The 21,005-nt window shown below is 42.0% G+C and overlaps 1 protein-coding gene across 1 annotated transcript; it reads left to right on the top strand.

Annotated features, from left to right (window-relative positions):
* The first annotated feature begins 4,939 nt into the window (after positions 1-4,939).
* Positions 4,940-18,796, top strand: LOC131190658 (butyrophilin subfamily 2 member A2-like). The gene is made up of 4 exons (XM_058168005.1): positions 4,940-5,126; positions 7,913-8,317; positions 13,161-13,445; positions 18,590-18,796. The coding sequence occupies exons 1-4, from the start codon at positions 4,940-4,942 to the stop codon at positions 18,622-18,624; spliced, it is 912 nt and encodes a 303-aa protein (XP_058023988.1). The 3' UTR covers positions 18,625-18,796.
* The last annotated feature ends 2,209 nt before the right edge of the window (positions 18,797-21,005 follow it).

Below are 21,005 nucleotides of genomic sequence, written 5' to 3'. Positions count from 1 at the left end.
AAAAAACATTACAATGACAATATTGTAATGCTGTAGAAACCTCTAGACCCTCCTGAGCTTTGAGTTGTGCTACTGAAACTTTGTAACTGTTTTGGTTACAGTTACACATTAAGCAAACCATGGAAGACCTGCTAATGATACTCAATTTATATCTCCACCCCAGGTCACCTAAGTGATGCCATAGAACAGGGGTCTCCAACCTTGGCAACTTTAAGACTTGTGGACTTCAACTCCTAGCTTTGCTGGCTGAGGGACTCTGGGAGTTGAAGTCCACAAGTCTTAAAGTTGCCAAGGTTGGAGACCCCTGCCACAGAGGTTCTGTTCCAGTGTCCGGAGGCTTTGGGGACCTAGATATACAATTACCCTGGATGTCTGAACTTTTACAAGCAGCAAACTTTTAAATATAGATTCACAATGATTTCTTACCAAATGAACCCTCCCCAGAGAAGAGAAAAGACAGGATAGAAAAGTAGTAATCCCAAAATCACAAAGTGGTTAATGCATGTCCAATAATGAGTGTGCCGTGCTTCAGGACCTATACTAGCATGAAAAGGAGACTATATAAATATTTAATTGATTTAGGATGGTATTAACATGCTGAATATTGGATTTTTGAGCAACTAGTCCTTCTTTTGTACTGTAGGAAGTTAGCACCCACCCCTCTCCTAGAAGAGTGAAATATTCTAGGAAATATTTAAAAGGCTAATACTCTCTAAAGGTCAACTCAGCAATGAAATTGACAACAATTCAGTATCTGGCTTGTGAAATATAATAACTGAGAAATGTTGGATAGCACAAAGCTCTGACATGTGAGCCCTATTGCTTTCTTTCAACTTGACCCACTTTATGGAAGCATTACATAAATAATATGGAAGTGGGTGCATCATATATACCACTGAACATATGGAGTTAAAATAAATAACATATAAGTTTCAGGATACTGAAAACAAAGCTTTTTTTATGAGTTCCATGCTAGCAACTTAATAGTGAAAACTTACTGTAGCGTAGTTTATTGCCCTCTAGTGGTTGCTGGGTTGGTTGCAGTCCAAATATGAGTCCTGCTCAATGTGTTTCAGATTTCAAGAGTCAATTGGCTATTTTGAATAGCTGTAAATATTGTATAAGTTTTTTCCCCCTGCTCTCTGGGCTGAGCAATTGCTTTTTTTTTTTTTTGTAATTACATTTCTGGTCAGGATTTTTTTAGTTATTAAAAAAGATTGGAGATTAGCAGGATCCAAAGTGTACTGCAATAATCAAAACAAATCTGGAATTTATACTGCTCTGCATATCCCTGACATTGACAGGTCTTGATAACATCTGCCTTTGAGATGTGGACATGAAAGATGGGGGCATTTAAATCAAAGGCAGGTTTTGTTCACCCACATCTGAACTATTTTTGTAATGCTGGTACAACACTGTAGCCTTCTGTAATCAGTCTTTCCAAAGATGTTTAAAATGTCACAGGACAAGGATGTGCTGCATGCATCTTCTTTTCGATTTTAGCAGCCAACTTGCAAGCCTGCCTGTGTTCTGAGGATCTTTCGTTATAGGATGCTTTTAATCCTCCATTCTTTTTGCCCATAATAAGTTTTAGCATAAGCCTGATGCAGGACTTGTCTTTTTCACCTAATGTAACAGGTTTAAGGTTTATGTAAACATTTAGGGAGGAATAACGTCATTGAGGGTGATAAGGAGGTGATCTGCCAAGAAGAAAAGAATAGTATGAACCAACAATAATTCAGGCCTAATAAAACAAAGATCTGATATTTAGATGTGCTGCTTTTCAGAACAGGATTGTTTCTTTGAACAAATAAGGTTTTTTTTTGTTACCTGCAGATGTGATAGTAGAAAAAATGGAGAGGTAAAATTCATCATTGGCTCAGTGATATTTAATAGCATTGGAAATTGCCTTGGCTGGAGCTTTGATATAGAACAAAAAGTTTTGGAAAAAGCTTACAATAAAGAATATATTAATTCACACCCACTTACCTTTGACTGTTATATTAATAAAAGTTTCCTAATAGATTTTCTTAATCAGTACAAATCTCCTTTAGCATAGAAAGAGTGAATACAGATTTTTAAAATATTTGCATATGTATTTTTTTATTTCTTTATTTTGATTGTTTTTGTCACTGTATGCTTTCCTATTTAATTCTGTTTCTTTATAATCATTTTTCTCAATCTGCAAAAAAAAGAAAGAAAAGAAAAGATGGACAAGCAAATCAATCAACTACATCTAAGAGAGGGGATTGGTTTCTGAGAAGATTCTTAAAGATGAGCCCTGATGGTGCAGTGGTCAGAATGCAGCAGGGGCGGGTTTCAAAACCCACAGCTACTGGTTTGCTCATGGGTGTGCAATGCGCGTGCGCACAGAAGCAGATGGCCAGAGCCTCCCGCCGCTACCGCTGCTACTAGTTTGCCCGATCCGGGGTGAACCGGTAGCAACCCACTACTGGAATGCAGTATTGCAGGCAAACTCTGTCCACAGTCTGGAGTTTGATCCTGATGGGCTCAAGGTTGACTTCCATCTGTCTGAGATCAGTAAAATGAGGACCCAGGTTGTTGGGGGCAGTATGCTGATTCTGTAAACTGCTTAGAGCGGGCTGTAAAGTACTGTGAAGCGGTATATAAGTCTAAGTGCTATTGCTATTGTTAGTGCTATTGCTAAATTAGTGGTCCACAGAGAACATGAACCAACATCTGCAGCTACAAACTGAGCTCCATTCTATACACTCTTCTCTGGACATAATATAAATGGGTATTGTATAAATTCTTCTATCAATACAAAAACCTGAGAGGATATTAAAGTATAGGATTATTTGTAATTTATGAAAAACATCAAGGTATACAAGAATTTTGCTGCTACTGAGTACATGTGCTGATACCAAAAGGAAAATAGGCAAGCAATTCTAATAAAGCAGAATCCAAATCTCACTTTGCTGGGTTAAAAAAAACTTTTTTTTTTTTTGCTTAAGTGGTAACATTTTACTCCTTAAAATCTCGTCCAAATATCAAAGACCAGTTTTTTAGGGACTGTTTTTTTAAAAAATCAGTCCCTGATTTTTGAGGGTGGTTGGGTGGGGTGGATAGTGTAAATGGTTTTGGGGGAGCATATGCAGATCACAGGTTGTCTATCCCATTCTAGATGAAATTTATAAAATCTTGGGAGAAACAGGAGCTGGAACAGGAACATTTCTCATTCTCGTACAGTTTCAAGATCCCTTTATGTTGAAGTGAATGCCCAAACTAGGCCTTAGAGAGAGTATATACATGCTCCAAAAGAAAGCATACCATATGTACTTTATATATACTGTGTGTACGTTGTATGTAAGTGTATCTGAGCTCTGTTTTAGATTTTGTACATTTCACGATTTGTTTTCCCGGAATTAGACGTGTTGCCTTAGAGCTCAGGGGAAGGAAGCTCAGTGATGCAACGGTTAGGAGGAGTTCCTGGGAAAGGAGCAGCAGCTGGTAGCAGAAGGAGAGCAAGACTGAGGTTGAACCTGGTACTTAAGCAGGAGAGTCTCATCTTTGTTTCTTAATAGAAAAATGACATCCCTTGAAATCCTAATCTACCCTTCACTCCTTCTAGTGCTTATTTATCATGCAAGTAAGTAAGTTTTGTACTCTTGTTTTCAATCCCCTAAATGATTAATAAGATATTTTAAAAAGAAAGATACCTAAGAAAATGCCTTTTGTTCATTAAGTTTTAACATGATGAGCTGGTAGGTTTCTGAATGCAAGTTTGTAACCTGGGTAAAATATAATGGATTATATTTATATTTTATTTGATAAACTATCTCAAAAAGTTTTGAAAAGCAGAATAGAATAGAATAGAATAGAATAGAATAGAATAGAATAGAATAGAATAGAATAGAACAGAACAGAACAGAACAGAACAGAACAGAACAGAACAGAACAGAACAGAATAGAATAGAATAGAATAGAATAGAATAGAATAGAATAGAATAAACAGAGTTGGAAGGGACCTTGAAGGTCTTCTCATCTAGCTCCCTGCTCAGGCAGGAAACCCTATACCATTTCAGACAAATGATTGCCCAATATTTTCTTAAAAACCTCCAGTGTTGGAGCATTCACAATTTCTGGAGACAAGTCGTTCCACTGATTGATTGTTCTAACTGTCAGGAAATTTCTCCTTAGTTCTAGGTTGCTTCTCTCCTTGATTAGTTTCCATCCATTGCTTATTGTTCTGCCTTCAGGTGCTTTGGAGAATAGATTGACGACCCCGCTCTTCTTTGTGGCAGCCCCTCAAATATGGAACACTGCTATCATGTCAATCCTAGTCCTCCTTTTCAAAGCCTATGGTGAGAAAAGGCCAGAAATTATTGCAAACTGATAGAAACACCCTGGGCTCTCAGATGCTATGTAAATGATACCCAAGGAATATCATAAATACTCCTATTTCCAAGTTAGGTTGGAATATGAGGAAGTTGTGTATATGAGGAAGAAGAAGCTCAGCAAGATGGCTAATAGATAGGAGATCTATATCAGGAATGCAACTAATTGATCTAAAAAATAATATCTGGCAATTATATAGTCTGTTTTATTTTATTTAAGTTACAAATGGTTGAGAAAAAGCATAGCTTATCTAATCCTTGTAGTGTATGTGAAATATTAGATTCATATCAGTAATTGATTGATTGATTGAATGAATTTTTTTCCTTGATGACTAAATCTAAACTGGCTATTCCATTATCTAGATGCAATGGATGTGTTCAGGGTACGTCCATTCGACAATATTTCTCTGCCCTGCCATTTCTCCTTTGTGGATAGCACAGAAGGTTTATCCTTCAGCTGGGAGAGGGAAGATATCAAGGAGGAGCACGAAGTAGAGGATGATGATTTTTACAAATATTTTGTCGGACTTCATGATTTTTATCAGTTTTATCCGAAGGTGATATATAGCTTCACCAACAACATGGAACAAGTGGAAGAGCGGAATTCCCTCTATGAAGGCAGAGTCTGGGTGGATGAGGAGGAGATTCCAGAGGGCAGCCTGACCCTCATGCTGGACCAGGTTCAATTTTCTGATGAGGCTATGTATATATGCAAGGCCGTTAATTCACGGGGCAGAGGGTCAAGAAAAATGAAGCTTGTTGTGGAAGGTAAGAATGCTTGCCTATTGTCCAGTAATGCACCAGTTGAAAATATCTAATACAGAGTAACATACTGTGTGAATTATCTTTTATAAATTGCTGAGGCTTTTTTCCTTCTGTTATGAATTTGATCTGTTTATTCTACAAGAAGCCTGATTTCTGTACAAGAATGTACAGAAATCATATATTTTGTGATTATATTTATACAGAAATAATATATTTCCTCTCACCAGATTTTTAAATACTTTATCTTGCTTAGAAAACAAATCAAATCACAGATAGAGACTGAGGGATATATGACTTAGCAATAGATAGTAAAATATGCAGTCAAAACAATAGCAGAGAATAAAAGATAAATTATTGTCCAGTCTCCAACCTTCGCTTAGCGAAGGTTGTAGAGAGGTTGGTTGCATGGCAGCTTCCCCGGCACCTGGAGGAAGCTGTCTATCTAGACCCGTTCCAGTCCGGCTTCCGACCCGGTTACAGCACGGAGACGGCTTTGGTCGCGTTGGTGGATGACCTCTGGAGGGCCAGGGACAGGGGTTGTTCCTCTGCCTTGGTCCTATTAGATCTCTCAGCGGCTTTTGATACCATCGACCATGGTATCCTGCTGCGCCGGTTGGGGGGATTGGGAGTGGGAGGCACCGTTTACCAGTGGTTCGCCTCCTATCTCTCTGACCGGTCGCAGATGGTGTTGACAGGGGGGCAGAGGTCGTCCTCGAGGGGCCTCACTTGTGGGGTACCTCAGGGGTCGATTATCTCGCCTACCCTGTTCAACATCTATATGAAGCCGCTGGGTGAGGTCATCAGTGGTTTCGGGGTGAGTTATCATCTGTACGCTGATGATACTCAGCTGTACTTTTCCACCCCGGACCACCCCAACGAAGCGGTCGAAGTGCTGTCCCGGTGCCTGGAAGCCGTACGGGTCTGGATGGGGAGAAACAGACTCAAGCTCAATCCCTCCAAGACGGAGTGGCTGTGGATGCCGGCACCCCGGTACAGTCAGCTGCTCCCGCAGCTGACTGTTGGGGGCGAGTTAGTGGCCCCAAAGGAGGTGGTTCGCAACTTGGGCGTCCTCCTGGATGGTCGGCTGTCCTTTGATGAACATCTGGCGGCCGTCACCAGGAGGGCCTTTTACCAAGTTCGCTTGGTTTGCCAGTTGCGTCCCTTCCTTGACCGGGATGCCTTATGCACAGTCACTCACGCTCTGGTTACGTCTCGGCTGGATTATTGCAATGCTCTCTACATGGGGCTGCCCTTGAGGTGCACCCGGAGGCTGCAGTTAGTCCAGAATGCAGCTGCGCGAGTGGTAATGGGAGCCGCTCGTGGCTCCCATGTAACACCACTGCTCCGTAGTCTGCACTGGCTTCCTGTAGTCTTTCGGGTGCGCTTCAAGATCCTGGTTACCACCTTTAAAGCGCTCCATGGCTTAGGACCCGGGTACTTACGAGACCGCCTGCTGTTACCTTATGCCTCCCATCGACCTGTACGCTCTTACAGACAATGTCGGCTGGCGGCCCCCAGGAGTAGGGCCTTCTCTGTGGGAGCACCGACGCTCTGGAACGAACTCCCCCCTGGCTTACGTCAAGTGCCTGATCTTCGGACCTTTCGTCGTGAGCTAAAAACATATTTATTCATTCAAGCAGGACTGGCATAAATAGTTGATTTTAAATTGGGGTTTTAGTAATATTTTAAATTTTTAAATCTTTTAAATTACCGGCCGTTTAGTAATAGTTTATTTTAATTTCTTTTAATTGTATATATTTTGTATTTTATTCCGGCTGTACACCGCCCTGAGTCCTTCGGGAGAAGGGCGGTATAAAAATTTAATAAAATAAAAAATAAAATAAATAAAAAAATAACATGATGAGCTGGTAGGTTTCTGAATGCAAGTTTGTAATCTGGGTAAAATTTAATGGATTATATTTATATTTTATTTGATAAACTACCTCAAAAAGTTTTGAAAAGCAGAATAGAATAGAATAGAATAGAATAGAATAGAATAGAATAGAATAGAATAGAATAGAATAGAATAGAATAGAATAAACAGAGTTGGAAGGGACCTTGAAGGTCTTCTCATCTAGCTCCCTGCTCAGGCAGGAAACCCTATACCATTTCAGACAAATGATTGCCCAATATTTTCTTAAAAACCTCCAGTGTTGGAGCATTCACAATTTCTGGAGACAAGTCGTTCCACTGATTGATTGTTCTAACTGTCAGGAAATTTCTCCTTAGTTCTAGGTTGCTTCTCTCCTTGATTAGTTTCCATCCATTGCTTATTGTTCTGCCTTCAGGTGCTTTGGAGAATAGATTGACGACCCCGCTCTTCTTTGTGGCAGCCCCTCAAATATGGAACACTGCTATCATGTCAATCCTAGTTCTCCTTTTCAAAGCCTATGGTGGGAAAAGGCCAGAAATTATTGCAAACTGATAGAAACACCCTGGGCTCTCAGATGCTATGTAAATGATACCCAAGGAATATCATAAATACTCCTATTTCCAAGTTAGGTTGGAATATGAGGAAGTTGTGTATATGAGGAAGAAGAAGCTCAGCAAGATGGCTAATAGATAGGAGATCTATATCCGGAATGCAACTAATTGATCTAAAAAATAATATCCGGCAATTATATAGTCTGTTTTATTTTATTTAAGTTACAAATGGTTGAGAAAAAGCATAGCTTATCTAATCCTTGTAGTGTATGTGAAATATTAGATTCATATCAGTAATTGATTGATTGATTGAATGAATTTTTTTCCTTGATGACTAAATCTAAACTGGCTATTCCATTATCTAGATGCAATGGATGTGTTCAGGGTACGTCCATTCGACAATATTTCTCTGCCCTGCCATTTCTCCTTTGTGGATAGCACAGAAGGTTTATCCTTCAGCTGGGAGAGGGAAGATATCAAGGAGGAGCACGAAGTAGAAGATGATGATTTTTACAAATATTTTGTCGGACTTCATGATTTTTATCAGTTTTATCCGAAGGTGATATATAGCTTCACCAACAACATGGAACAAGTGGAAGAGCGGAATTCCCTCTATGAAGGCAGAATCTGGGTGGATGAGGAGGAGATTCCAGAGGGCAGCCTGACCCTCATGCTGGACCAGGTTCAATTTTCTGATGAGGCTATGTATATATGCAAGGCCGTTAATTCACGGGGCAGAGGGTCAAGAAAAATGAAGCTTGTTGTGGAAGGTAAGAATGCTTGCCTATTGTCCAGTAATGTACCAGTTGAAAATATCTAATACAGAGTAACATACTGTGTGAATTATCTTTTATAAATTGCTGAGGCTTTTTTCCTTCTGTTATGAATTTGATCTGTTTATTCTACAATAAGCCTGATTTCTATACAAGAATGTACAGAAATCATATATTTTGTGATTATATTTGTACAGAAATAATATATTTCCTCTCACCAGATTTTTAAATACTTTATCTTGCTTAGAAAACAAATCAAATCACAGATAGAGACTGAGGGATATATGACTTAGCAGTAGATAGTAAAATATGCAGTCAAAACAATAGCAGAGAATAAAAGATAATTGTTAAAATTTAAAAATATCACAGCATATTTTTAAAAAGACTAGAATAAAGTAAGACTCCAACGATTTTTGTATATACTGCAAAATTCTTGGTTTCAATCTTTAGACAGACAATCAAAATTGAGTCAGAATATAAAGGGTAAGTGATTTTTCAGGAACAATTTTAGAACACTGGATCTATCATAAAGTGAGACCTTTCATCTTAAGGTCTCTTAAAATGTCACTGACAGAAGTGCATCCTACTTCCAAATGGTGAGAAATATCAAGATTCCACTGTTAGCTTGACCTTTGGTACTTTTTGAAAATGACTTCTTTTACAACTTTGTTTCTATAAAATAGCTTGATTTTTTTAAAAACATATGCACAGAGCCTGAGCTTTAAAAGCATTAACATTTCAAGAGGATTATTCTTACTAACATACCTGTAAGAGATCCAGAATGCTATAGAAATTACTAATATGTCAAGTAAAATGCAGTCTTTTTCTGAATAAATATTTTATCCTTCAGCTGAAAAGGAGTAGAAATAGCAACAGAAGAATAAGCTGGACTGGTTAAGTAGATTACTTAATTAGGTAAAGGTAAAGGTTCCCCTCGCACATACGTGCTAGTCATTGTGACTCTAGAGGGCGGTGCTCATCTCCGTTTCAAAGCTGAAGAGCCAGCGCTGTCCGAAGACGTCTCCGTGGTCATGTGGCCGGCATAACTCAATGCCAAAGGCGCACAGAACGCTGTTACTTTCCCACCAAAGGTGGTCCCTATTTTTTCTATTTGCATTTTTACGTGCTTTCAAAACTGCTAGGTTGGCAGAAGCTGGGACAAGTAACAGGAGCTCACCCCATTACACGACAGCACTAGGGATTTGAACCGCTGAGCTGCCGACCTTTCGATCGACAAGCTCAACGTCCTAGCCCGAGCCACCACGTCCCTCTTTTAAGATTGCTTAATTAGGAGAACTTAATTAAGGAGAACTTAATTAGGAGAACTTAATTAAGATTGCTTAATTAGGAGAACTTAAATTGCATTTCTAAGCACATCAAATCTTAGCAAATCCTTATATAGTTAATCATGAATATTGGCTAAAAGATTGACCTGTAAAGATATTTTAAAAGGGTGAAGTTGTTTCCAAGTTGAAACATTATTTGATCAACAAGTGCCTTGTTTTTTCAGTAAATATAAAGGAATGCAATTTCAACTGACCTTTCAAAAATGAACATTTTATTTCTAAGCATACACCACAAACTGAGCCTAGCTGCATTATTCCCACATTCTGCTAAGTCGTATTATGAAAATAAACAGAGGAATATATTTTACATTATTACTTAAAGCAGGGCACCAAGTAAAAGAGGAAGAGTAAAGAATAAATGACCAGCAGTAAATTGGAAATAGCTCTCAGAATGATAATCCACAAAAGTATAACAAGGCAATAAAACTGGTATATTTCTGGGAGTTGGGTGAACTTGAAACTAAGTAACCGGAGAACAAGGGACATGACTATCAATGCAGAACAGAAGTATTTATATAAGAAGAAGCTTTGAAGATTAATTTTCTGGAAAGAATGTGTTCCTTCTCACACCCACAATTTATGCCATACCATTTTTTCTTTTTTTTTCTTCAGAAGAAATTGAGAAATTGCAAGTCATAACTAGGATAAAATGAATCTTACTAATACTGAATAAAATATCCTACAGCATATTTTCAGACGTTCTAATCCAGCATTTCTCATATCATATTTTCTATATATCTAGGCTTTTAGCTCTTCTAGTTCTACAGCCTGGATATCCAGTGCCTCTACTGATGGGATAACTATTTATTTATTTATTTATTTATTTATTATTTAAATTTCTATACCGCCCTTCTCCCGAAGGACTCAGGGCGGTTCACAGCCAAATAAAATACACAATAATGTTACAATATAAACACAATTAAAATACAATTAAAAAACTTATTCAATTGGGCCGAAATTAAAAATTTAGAATAAATAATAAAAACCCAATTAAAACCCATAAATTTAAAAAACTAACCCAGTCCTGCGCAGATGAATAAATGCGTTTTAAGCTCGCGACGAAAGGTTCGGAGGTCCGGAAGTTGACGGAGTCCCGGGGGGAGTTCGTTCCAGAGGCGGGAGCCCCACAGAAGGCCCTTCCTGGGCGTCGCCAGGCGACACTGTGCGCCGGCGGCACCCTGAGAGTCCCTCTCTGTGAGAGCGCACGGGTCGGTGGGAGGTATTCGGTAGCAGTAGGCGGTCCCGTAAATAGCCCGGCCCTATGCCATGGGCGCTTTGAAGGCGTTCACCAAAACCTTGAAGCGCACCGGAAGGCCACAGGTAGCCAGTGCAGTCTGCGCAGGATAGGTGTCACGGGAGCCACGAGGGCTCCCTCTATCACCAGCGCAGCCGCGTTCTGGACTAACTGAAGCCTCGGATGCCCCTCAAGGGAGCCCCATGTAGAGCATTGCAGTAATCCAGGCGAGGCGTCACGAGGCGTGGTGACTGTGCACAAGGCATCCCGGTCTAGAAAGGCGCAGCTGGCGCACCAAGCGAACCTGGTGGAAAGCTCTCCTGGAGGCGGCCGTCAGGTGGTCTTCAAAGACAGCCGTTCATCCAGGAGAACGCCCAAGTTGCGCACCCTCTCCATCGGGGCCAATGACTCGCTCCCAACAGTCAGCCGTGGACTCAGCTGACTGTGCGGGATACCGGCATCCACAGCCACTCCGTCTTGGAGGATTGAGCTTGAGCCTGTTTCTCCCCATCCAGACCCGTCGGCTTCCAAACACGGGACAGCACTTGATAGCTTCATTGGGGTGGCCGGTGTGGAAAAGTACAGCTGGGTGTCATCAGCGTACAGCTGGTACCTCACACGAAGCCACTGATGATCTCACCCAGCGGCTTCATATAGATGTTGAACAGAAGGGGCGAGAGAATCGGCCCTGCGGCACCCACAAGTGAGGCGCCGCGGGTGACCTCTGCCCCCGTCAACACCGTCTGCGACGGTCGGAGAGATAGGAGGAGAACCACCGATAAGCGGTGCCTCTCACTCCCAGTCCCTCCAACCGGCGCAGCAGGATACCATGGTCGATGGTATCAAAAGCCGCTGAGAGGTCTAATAGGACCAGGGCAGAGGAACAACCCCTATCCCTGGCCCTCAGAGATCATCCACCAAGCGACCAAAGCCGTCTCAGTGCTGTAACCGGGCCGGAAGCCGGACTGGAAGGTCTAGATAGACAGTTTCCTCCAGGTGGAGGAAACTGATATGCCACCATACTCTCTACAACCTTCGCATGAGCGGGTTGGAGACTGGACGATAATTACCTAAAATAGCGGGTCAGGAAGGCTTCTTGAGGAGGGCCTCACCACCGCCTCTTTCAAGGCGGCGGAAAGACTCCCTCCAACAAGGAAGCGCTCGTAATCGCCTGGAGCCAGCCTCGTGTCACCTCCTGGTGGCCAGCACCAGCCAGGAGGGCAGGTCCAATAAACACGTGGTGGCATTCAGTCTACCCAGCACCCTGTCCATGTCCTCGGGAGCCACAGGGTCAAACTCATCCCAGACAATATCACCAAGACCGCCCTCAGGCGCCCGTCCGAATCGCCACAATTTTGGTCCAGACCGTCCCGAAGCTGAGCGATTTTATCGTATAGATAACCGTTAAACTCCTCAGCACGTCCCTGCAGCGGGTCATCCCGCTCCCCTGGTGAAGGAGGCGGGTCACCCAAACAGGGCAGCTGGGCGGTTATCTGCCGGCGCAATGAGGAGGCGTAGCAACGCCTCGCTTCCCTCAGTGCCACTAGGTAGGTCCTAGTATAGGATCTAACTAGTGTCCGATCAACCTCTGAGCGGCTGGACCTCCAAGAACTCTCTAGGCGTCTTCTCCGGCGTTTCATCCCCTCAGCTCCTCGGAGAACCAAGGGCGGTTGGGATCTGCGCGGGTCAGAGGCCGCAGAGGCACGACACGGTCTAAAGCCCCAGCTGCAGCCCGTTCCCAGGCTGCGGCTAGTTCCTCTGCCGTGCCGTGAGCCAGACCCTCAGGAAGTGGCCCAAGCTCCGTCCGGAACCTCTCCGGGTCCATCAGGCGCCTGGGACGGTACCAACGTAATGGTTCCGTCTCCCTGCGGTGTTGGGTAGCGGTCAGAAAGTCTAGGCGAAGGAGCTAGTGATCTGACCATGACAAAGGTTCTGTGACTATATCTCTCAAGTCCAGATCCTTCAACCACCGACCAGAGATGAAAATCAGGTCCAGTGTGCCTCCCCCGATGTGAGTGGGGCCATCCACTACTTGAGTCAGGTCCAGGGCCGTCATGGAAGCCATGAACTCCCGAGCTACTGTCGATGACGAGCCGGCAGATGGCAAGTTAAAGTCCCCCATGACTAAAAGTCTGGAAATGAAGAATGCAAGCTCTAGAAATCCTGCTGTATAACACATTTGAGAAATCTCAGAGCAATTGTTACAAAGCTGTAATTAGATTATTACTAATTGTTCTGTTTTTCCACCTCTCACAATTAGATGCTGAAGAGCCACAGGTGCAGTTCAGCACAATCGATGATACACTTGTAGCCAAGTGCATCTCAGCAGGCTGGTACCATATGCCAAAGGTCACCTGGCGTAACCGCAAGGAAGAAGATCTATCTGGCTATTCCAAAACAGAGATTCTGGAAGAGAAACAGGATGGGTCCCACCGAGTGGTATCTACATTACATTACCCTGTGTTGCTCCATGAAATCTACACATGTCACATTGAAGAGAGTGATGTGCTCAACAGACCTGTTAGGTCCATCCACAAAGTTCCAAGTTAGTGATCTCTTGTTGAAAGTCTCTGTTGGGTGTTGAAAGAAGAAATCTGTTGTTAAGCAACAATATATTAAATATGATAGAGTATCTGTTTTCTTCTTCCCAGCAACCTTGCTCAGGATGCTGTCTTTCAATGGTGACAAATGGTTAAACAAATTATTGAGCTAGGAGGAAAGCATATGGCTTTTTCCTTCTTCCTATTGGCTGTGGTCAAGAGTACAAGGGGCATGAAGGAGAGGGCAACTCAACAAAGAGAAGGATGAAAGTGCAAGAATGAGTGTTAGCCTTTGAGATGTTGGTTAATGAATTCTGGCAGTTATATTCAGGAATGTTTATGGTATTAGATTCCCCAGTTCTAGAGTAGTGTGAGAGAGAGAATCACACACAAACAAAAATGTGATGACTGTCAGGAGTAACGGAGGATAGATGTACATACATGTAGAACCATGGACCAAGCCAACAATTTGTGTAAATTGTTCTTTCATGAGCTAGTATTAGTAGACCTAATATGGTTCTCCTGTTTCTTGAAAGCAGTTTGGCCACACACAAAAACAATCAGCTGGATCAACTCTTGCCATCTGATTATCCATCTTTCCAGGCAAGAGGAAGGAGTAGAAACTTCCACACTACTCTTCTGAATATTCATGAATCCTGGACATGACGGCTCAGATTGAGAGTTGTGGTATTTTAGAAGCCATTTCTGGTTTGACACTCAGCATTTATTCCTTGTTAGAAAACTGCCTGCTCATTTCAGTTAATCTTGTTGGTACCTCAGTTTTAAAAATACATATTTAGAAATACATTCCACTGAATTAATTATCAGTAAAATTGGCAACTTTAAAGAACAGGTGATTAGAACCTCAAAAGAGTTTTATTCTCTCTCACAAACAATAAAGAGAATGTGGGGCCCAATATTTTTTTATATGCATATCTCCATCTCCTCTCACTTTTGCAAAAAAACAGAAAAAGTTAATTTCTGGTATTGCAATCGATAGTATACTTAATAAGTACACTTATTATACTTAATAAGTATAATATACTTATACTTAGTTCAAAGATGTGGTAGTACTCCTGATGCAGCTACCCAAACTGAGTCTCATAGACCTCTCTGAGAAAGCAAACTGGCAGGTTAGTTAAATAGAAGTAAATTCTATTAAAGTGAGAGAGCATTAGGCTACTTTCTTTATTTTTTATTTATTTATTTCTCAAGCATATATAAAATTACATAAAAGTAGAAACATGATTTGAAGACATGAAAAGGATATGAATAAAAAGGGATATTAGGACAGGGATGGTAGACACTTTCTGCTGTAATTTGTATTGATATAAGATTATGTAAATACTTATCCTGAAATTTTGGATATGAACCTGTGAATGTTCCTAAAGCAAAATGGGAAAGCTTTCTTCTCTTCAGGGCCAGATTCTTAGAAGACTTATTTGCTAGTGAGCCAACATATCAATTGTAAATGGCACTATTTATTATTTATCTTTCTGGCACTGTCCTTTTTCTTTAGCTTTCTCATCACAGATTATTGCTCCACTAGTGATTTGCAGGGTCTTCTAGAGCATCCACTGCAGTAGAAAAATAGCAGTAATATTTGGTTTCACACTAGTGATTTGTAACATCTCACAGCATTGTTCAATCATTGCTGTGGACAAATAGTCTTCGTTATTGATAGGTTGCCACAGCAATGACAACAGGTAAGACTGAAAATGCTATAATGCTATAAACAGTGAATGAGAGGTTTTTTTAATCATTTCAGTGAGTTGGATGATGCGAGGAAGACACTATGCAATGTTGCGGGGGGTGGTCTTCCTCATGACTGCATTGTTGTGCTTTCCTCCAATACGTGCAGCATCACAAAACCATGCTGGGATATTTCTATTCTGCCCTCATTGATGAATCTCATTCTGCCTCAACAGTGAGCAAAGCAAATGATGCTCTTCTTAGAGACTCAAATGGGGCAATCTAAGGAGAGTAATTGATGGATTCTCTTGGCTTCACCTACCTGAGGAAACAAACAATATTATGCGAGGAGAAGACATGTTTTCACAAATGGCAGAACAGCCATCAAAATGTGGTTAGCTGATCAGTGTTTGTTGGGAAGTAGTTCTGCCTGGTCTAGCAACTAATGCTCTCCTGATTTATTGGGTGGACCCAACTAACTCATCTTCAGGAATGGATGCTCTGCATGGGAGTATTCATTCTACCCAAGTAAGCAGGAAACTGTTGGCTTTATCAGGCAAAACGTATCATCCCCTGCAGTAAAGGTGTCCATCCAGCCCTGGCGCATCAGGCAGTCCTACACTGATTGGGGTTTTCCCCCCCCAAAAAAAGGGGGGGGAAACAATTTATCCCCTCTGCCTTTTCCTCTCTCCTGTTTCTTTCTCCCTCTCTTTGAACTAGCAGGAAAGATGGGGACAAAGAAGTCCATGTTTTAAAATAGCATTTCCCACTTTTGCTCCCCCCGCCTCATGAATGAAGGGGATTAAATCACCAGGGACAGCAGATTAGAGCAAGATCTATGTTTCAAAACAGCTTTTCTTACTTTTGCCAGCTTGAAAAAGAAATGTAGCAAGCAGAGGAGAAAAGTGTCAATCACCTTCCTAAAATATGGGTGACACACTCTTGGTTTCTCCTGTCATTCAAGCCCAAAAGGTCCTGGAAAGCTGTGCGTGCAATAGCCTCAGGTGCTGGGCAGGTTGCAATCACTAGCCATGCCCTCCCTAGGCATCCTTGAGGAGATGTTGAAGTTGTTAAAACAGGAACGCTTGTTCCAGGAGAAAACTAAAAGCACAACTTTAGCATGAGGACCTCTAAATATGTCTTCAGGCTGCTACTGGAGTGGGCTAGAGCAGGGGTCGCCAACCTTGACAACTTTAAGACTTGTGGACTTCAACTCCCAGAATTCCTCAGCCAGCTTTGCTGGCTGAGGTATTCTGGGAGTTGAAGTCCACAAGTGTTGTGTCTGTGCCCCCCGAGCCAGGCCTCCTGCCAGAAAGTGACTTGGAGCGGGCCTCCTGCCAGAAACTGACTTGGAAAGTGAGGGGGAAGGGCCGTCAGGACTTACCTCAGGAGCACCGGCTTCCCTGGCTCAGCTCCAGGAGCCAGAGGCAGGCCAGGTGGAAGAGATAACGAGGCCTCCATCCCCGACTCTTTCCCCTCCCAGGCCACGCCTTCAGACCCAGCTGATGGCAATCAGGCTTGGTTGGACCCTAGGTTTCGTAGTCAGGAGAGGAGGGAACAACAGAAGCAGGGGTGGGGCAGGCCTAGGAAGTGCTGAGTCATGGAGCCACACCCCACAGGATATAAAGGCAGCAAGAACTGCTGTGCCTCGTCGTAGCAGGCAAATCAACTGATTAACTAAGAGCTGAAGTTTGTTCCCGGGTGACTCATCAGTGTCGAGGGAGATAACAGAGACACTTGGCAGACGCTCACTATTCTGCTGCCAGAGCTGATAGTGTCGGCTAATTAAGCCATCACTCGGACGGAGGCAAAGGGGGGACAGAACAACAAGTCTTAAAGTTGCCAAGGTTGGAGACCCCTGGGCTAGAGTTCCCAAGACAATAGCAATAGCACTTAGACTTATATACACTTCATAGTGCTTTATAGCCCTCTCTAAGCAGATTACAGAGTCAGCATATTGCCCCTAACAATCTGGGTCCTCATTTTACTGACCTCGGAAGCAGGGGTAAAATCCAGCAGGATTCGACAGGTTCTGGAGAACCGGTCGTGGAAATTTTGAGCAGTTTGGCGAACTGGCAAATACCACCTCTGGCTGACCCCAGAATGGGGAAGGAATGGAGATTCTGCAATATCCTTCCCCCAAGAGTGGGGAGGGAATGGGGATTTTGCAGTATCCTTCCCCTGGAGTGGGGTGAGAATGGAGATTTTCAGTATCCTTCCCCTGCCATACCCACCACGCCACACCACGTGCACCAAGCCACGCCCACAGAACCTGTAGTAAAAAAAAAATTGGGATTTCACCACTGCTGGGAAGGATGGAAGGCTGAGTCAGCCTTGAGTCTGATGAGAATTGATCTGCCAAACTGCTGGCAGCCGGTAATCAGCAGAAGTAGCCTGCAGTACTGCACTCTAACCACTGCGCCACTGTGGCAACCTCATAAGGATGTGCCCTTTAACACTGATTAGGGAGGCAGTTTCATACTGTGATTAGTGGACCATGAGGAAGAACCCGGAATCTGATGGGCAAGTTGTTCTTGTCAATGATCTGAAATGATAGCTGGTAAAAGAGCCTTTGAAATTAGGGTGAGTGGCTGCATGAAACTAGATCAAAGGTATTATGATGTTTCAGGTAGCAGATTCCTATTATAGAGGTGAAAAGTTTTCAGGAAATTTAACTTTTTCCAGTCCATACAAAGAGTAGCAGAAGCACATCAGAAAACAGGGGAAATATTCTACGTAGGAAACTATGAAATACACCTCAGCTCATGTAAAATGGATGCATTAGTTGAGATTTCAAAATGTTGGTATCTGACTATTAATAGTAATGAAGTTGCTACAGAACCAGACAGAAAATATTTTCAAATTTGGTCCGATGGATCAACAAAGAGTGTATTGTAGATATAGATATACAGTAGAAGATATAGATACAGCTAGTCCTCAACTTACAACCATTCATTTACTGACCGTTTGAATTTACAATGGCACTGAAAAAATTACTTATGACTGTTTTTCACACGACCATTTCAGCATCCCCAAGGTCATGTGATCAAAATTCGGATGCTTGGCCACTAGCATGTATTTTATAACAGTGCAAGTAAATTACTTTACAACTGTTATGAAGAGTGGTTGTAAAATGGGGCCAAATTCACTTAACTGTCTTGCTTAGCAATGAAAATTTTGAGCTTAATTGTGGTTATAAGTCAAGACTACCTGAATAAGTATGTATATAGGTAAAGATATATAGGGGTAATCGTGATTGTCTCAAAGGTTTTGAGTCAGAACTGATGAAGCTTCCTGGATGAGAAGTGAAACATCTTCCTCAAAGAAAAAACATAGTCCAGTTGCCATTTGAAAAAGCACCTTTGAGATATGGAGGAGTAATTTTTTAAAAACAAATGTGCTGATTGTTTGTATGGCTTGGTTTGTTTTAATTTTTTAACTTTTCTTTTTTTTTCAGAGAGAAAATATCATAATATGTATAATCACTACTAGAAAATCAACTCCAAGTTGATGCAGCGAGGGAAGATAAGCAGTCATGTTTTCATTGTATCAGCTCTGTACAGTGCCTGCAACAGCAGAAGGAAGACGGAAAATACAGAAAATGAGACAATACATTTTGCATGTTGAAAGGAGTGATTGTTTATATTATTGTTAGATGCTTGAATTAAATTTAACTGAAATAAAAACTGCCAAAATAATCCATAAGGACAACCAAGGCTGGATTGAGTTTTTTCATACTTACAGGAGTGATCTGATAAGCCCGTCTCCTAGGCTAAACCATCCCCAACAGATGTCATTCTCTGCTAGAAGACATCTGGCTGAGGGGAGCCTACCTAGCCTCTAGTCTAGAGATATTATTTCATTGTCAAACCAGTCTTGCCATTAAGAAAACTTAAAAAGTAATAAAAACAATAGGAATCGTATATACACATAGGTCTGCAACAATTAGTTTTCCAGTGATTTTGGTAGGACTCATTGAACTGTGTCTTTTGTTTCAGAAGCAGAGAAAAATGTTTACAGGATTGGATTGCTAGCTTTACACCCAGCCTTCCTCTTTCCTGATTCAGGTTTAGGAAGAGCAGTGGGGGACTTAATCTATCTTCCTGTAATTAAAATCCTTCATTACATTTCTGTGTTCTCTAAGAACAGACAGCAGGACCTTGTATCATATCCTTTTTCAGATATTTCAAGGGAGCTATCATATCCTCTCTTCCTAAATCCTCCCATTTGTCTTCATAGGACTTAGTTTCTAGCTGCCTGATCATCCTCACTGCATCTTTTGTAGTTCAGCTGAATCCTTCTTAAAATGTAACACCCAGAATTGGACAGAATACTTGATGTGTGATCTGAACATTATATAAAATAAAGAACAGAAAATAATAAACCGATCTGGGTCGGTCACCGGGACCAGAGGTTTTGTCTTCCAAGTTTTCAAACTCATGCTGGAGCCCATGGTAAATGTCCTGTCCCCCTCCCCGCAAAAGATATAGGTTTCCAGTCTCCGTTACTTAACCAAGGGAAAGATATTGCTGAAAGATATTTTTCATGGTCATATGGAAGCAAGAGGTACATAGAACATACTTACCATCTCACCAAAGTGGTACCTATTTATCTACTTGCATTCACATGCTTTTGAATTGCTAGGTTGGCAGGAGCTGGGGCAAGTAACAGGCATTCATCCTTTCACATGGTGATTGGATGCTGAACTGCCAACCTTTTGGTTGACAAGCCGAGAATCTTAACCACTAGGCCACCACATCCCCTACAAAAGGTGACATTATAATAAACATAACCTGGCCCTAACCAGTGGTGGGGTTCAAGTCATTTAACAACCAGTTCTCTGCTCTAATGATTTCTTCCAACAGCCAGTTCACAAACTGCTCAGAAAGTTAACAACCGGTTCTCCTGAAGTGGTGCGAACTGGCAGAATCCCACCACTGGCCCTAACCATACATAAATTACTTCGGATACAATACTGAAATTTATAATGACAACTGTTAGCCATCCAGGCCCTCCAGAGTGGCTTTGCCTTTGCTGTCTGAAATGCCTATCCTGCAGTGGCCAATTTGATGTTAAGAAAGGCAAAGCATTAGTGATGATAAAGACAGGCTAAATTCTGCTGTTAAACCAGGGGTTCTTGACCTCAGCAACTAAGATGTTCAGCTCTCAGAATTCCCCTGCATCCACACATCTTAAAACTGTGGAGGTTGAGAAACTTTATGTTAAACAACCCCCCTCCCCACTTCCCAAAAGGGTAGGGAAAGCAAGAGCCTCACCAGAGAAAAGGAGCTTCTGAAGACACAGAAGACATTTAGTAGAAGACAGAAGACCCTGTTTCTGAATACTTCCCTGTACCTATGCGATCTCTTCCCCACTTCTGGTGCACAAAAACAGCAAATGGTGGGAGGCTAAAACCCTGTGCTCTGTTACAGGTAGGAGTTTTGAGTGAAGCTGGTTGCCTCGTTACAATTCAGAAATCTGTTTTCACAATCTGTGTAATATGTTGGTGGCTATTTCATAACTTTTAATTATGTGGCAACCACTCGAATATACAGTTAGTTGTAACTATAGGAAAAGATTGCCCCTACACAGCCATAATGGAATGAGAATCGCTTTTCCATCTCAAGCTTTGCAGAGTACAATATACTGAATTCACCTTGTTGAGGTTAATTACATGGTTTTATTGGAGGGGGGGGGGGAAAGGAAGGTCTATCCATGATCAGGCAGTAAAAGACACAGCCATGACTTCACCAAGGTCATTATCCACCCATTTCCTCAGCAGTGGTGATGTTTGTGTATAGGCGCCTCACTTGTGGGGTACCGCAGGGGTCGATTCTCTCGCCCCTTCTGTTCAACATCTATATGAAGCCGCT

Source organism: Ahaetulla prasina, chromosome 2, assembly GCF_028640845.1.
Source record: "Ahaetulla prasina isolate Xishuangbanna chromosome 2, ASM2864084v1, whole genome shotgun sequence".
NCBI classification, from domain to species: Eukaryota; Metazoa; Chordata; class Lepidosauria; order Squamata; family Colubridae; genus Ahaetulla; species Ahaetulla prasina.
Note: the sequence above shows the minus strand (reverse complement) of the source record. Positions and strands in the feature narration are given on the sequence as shown.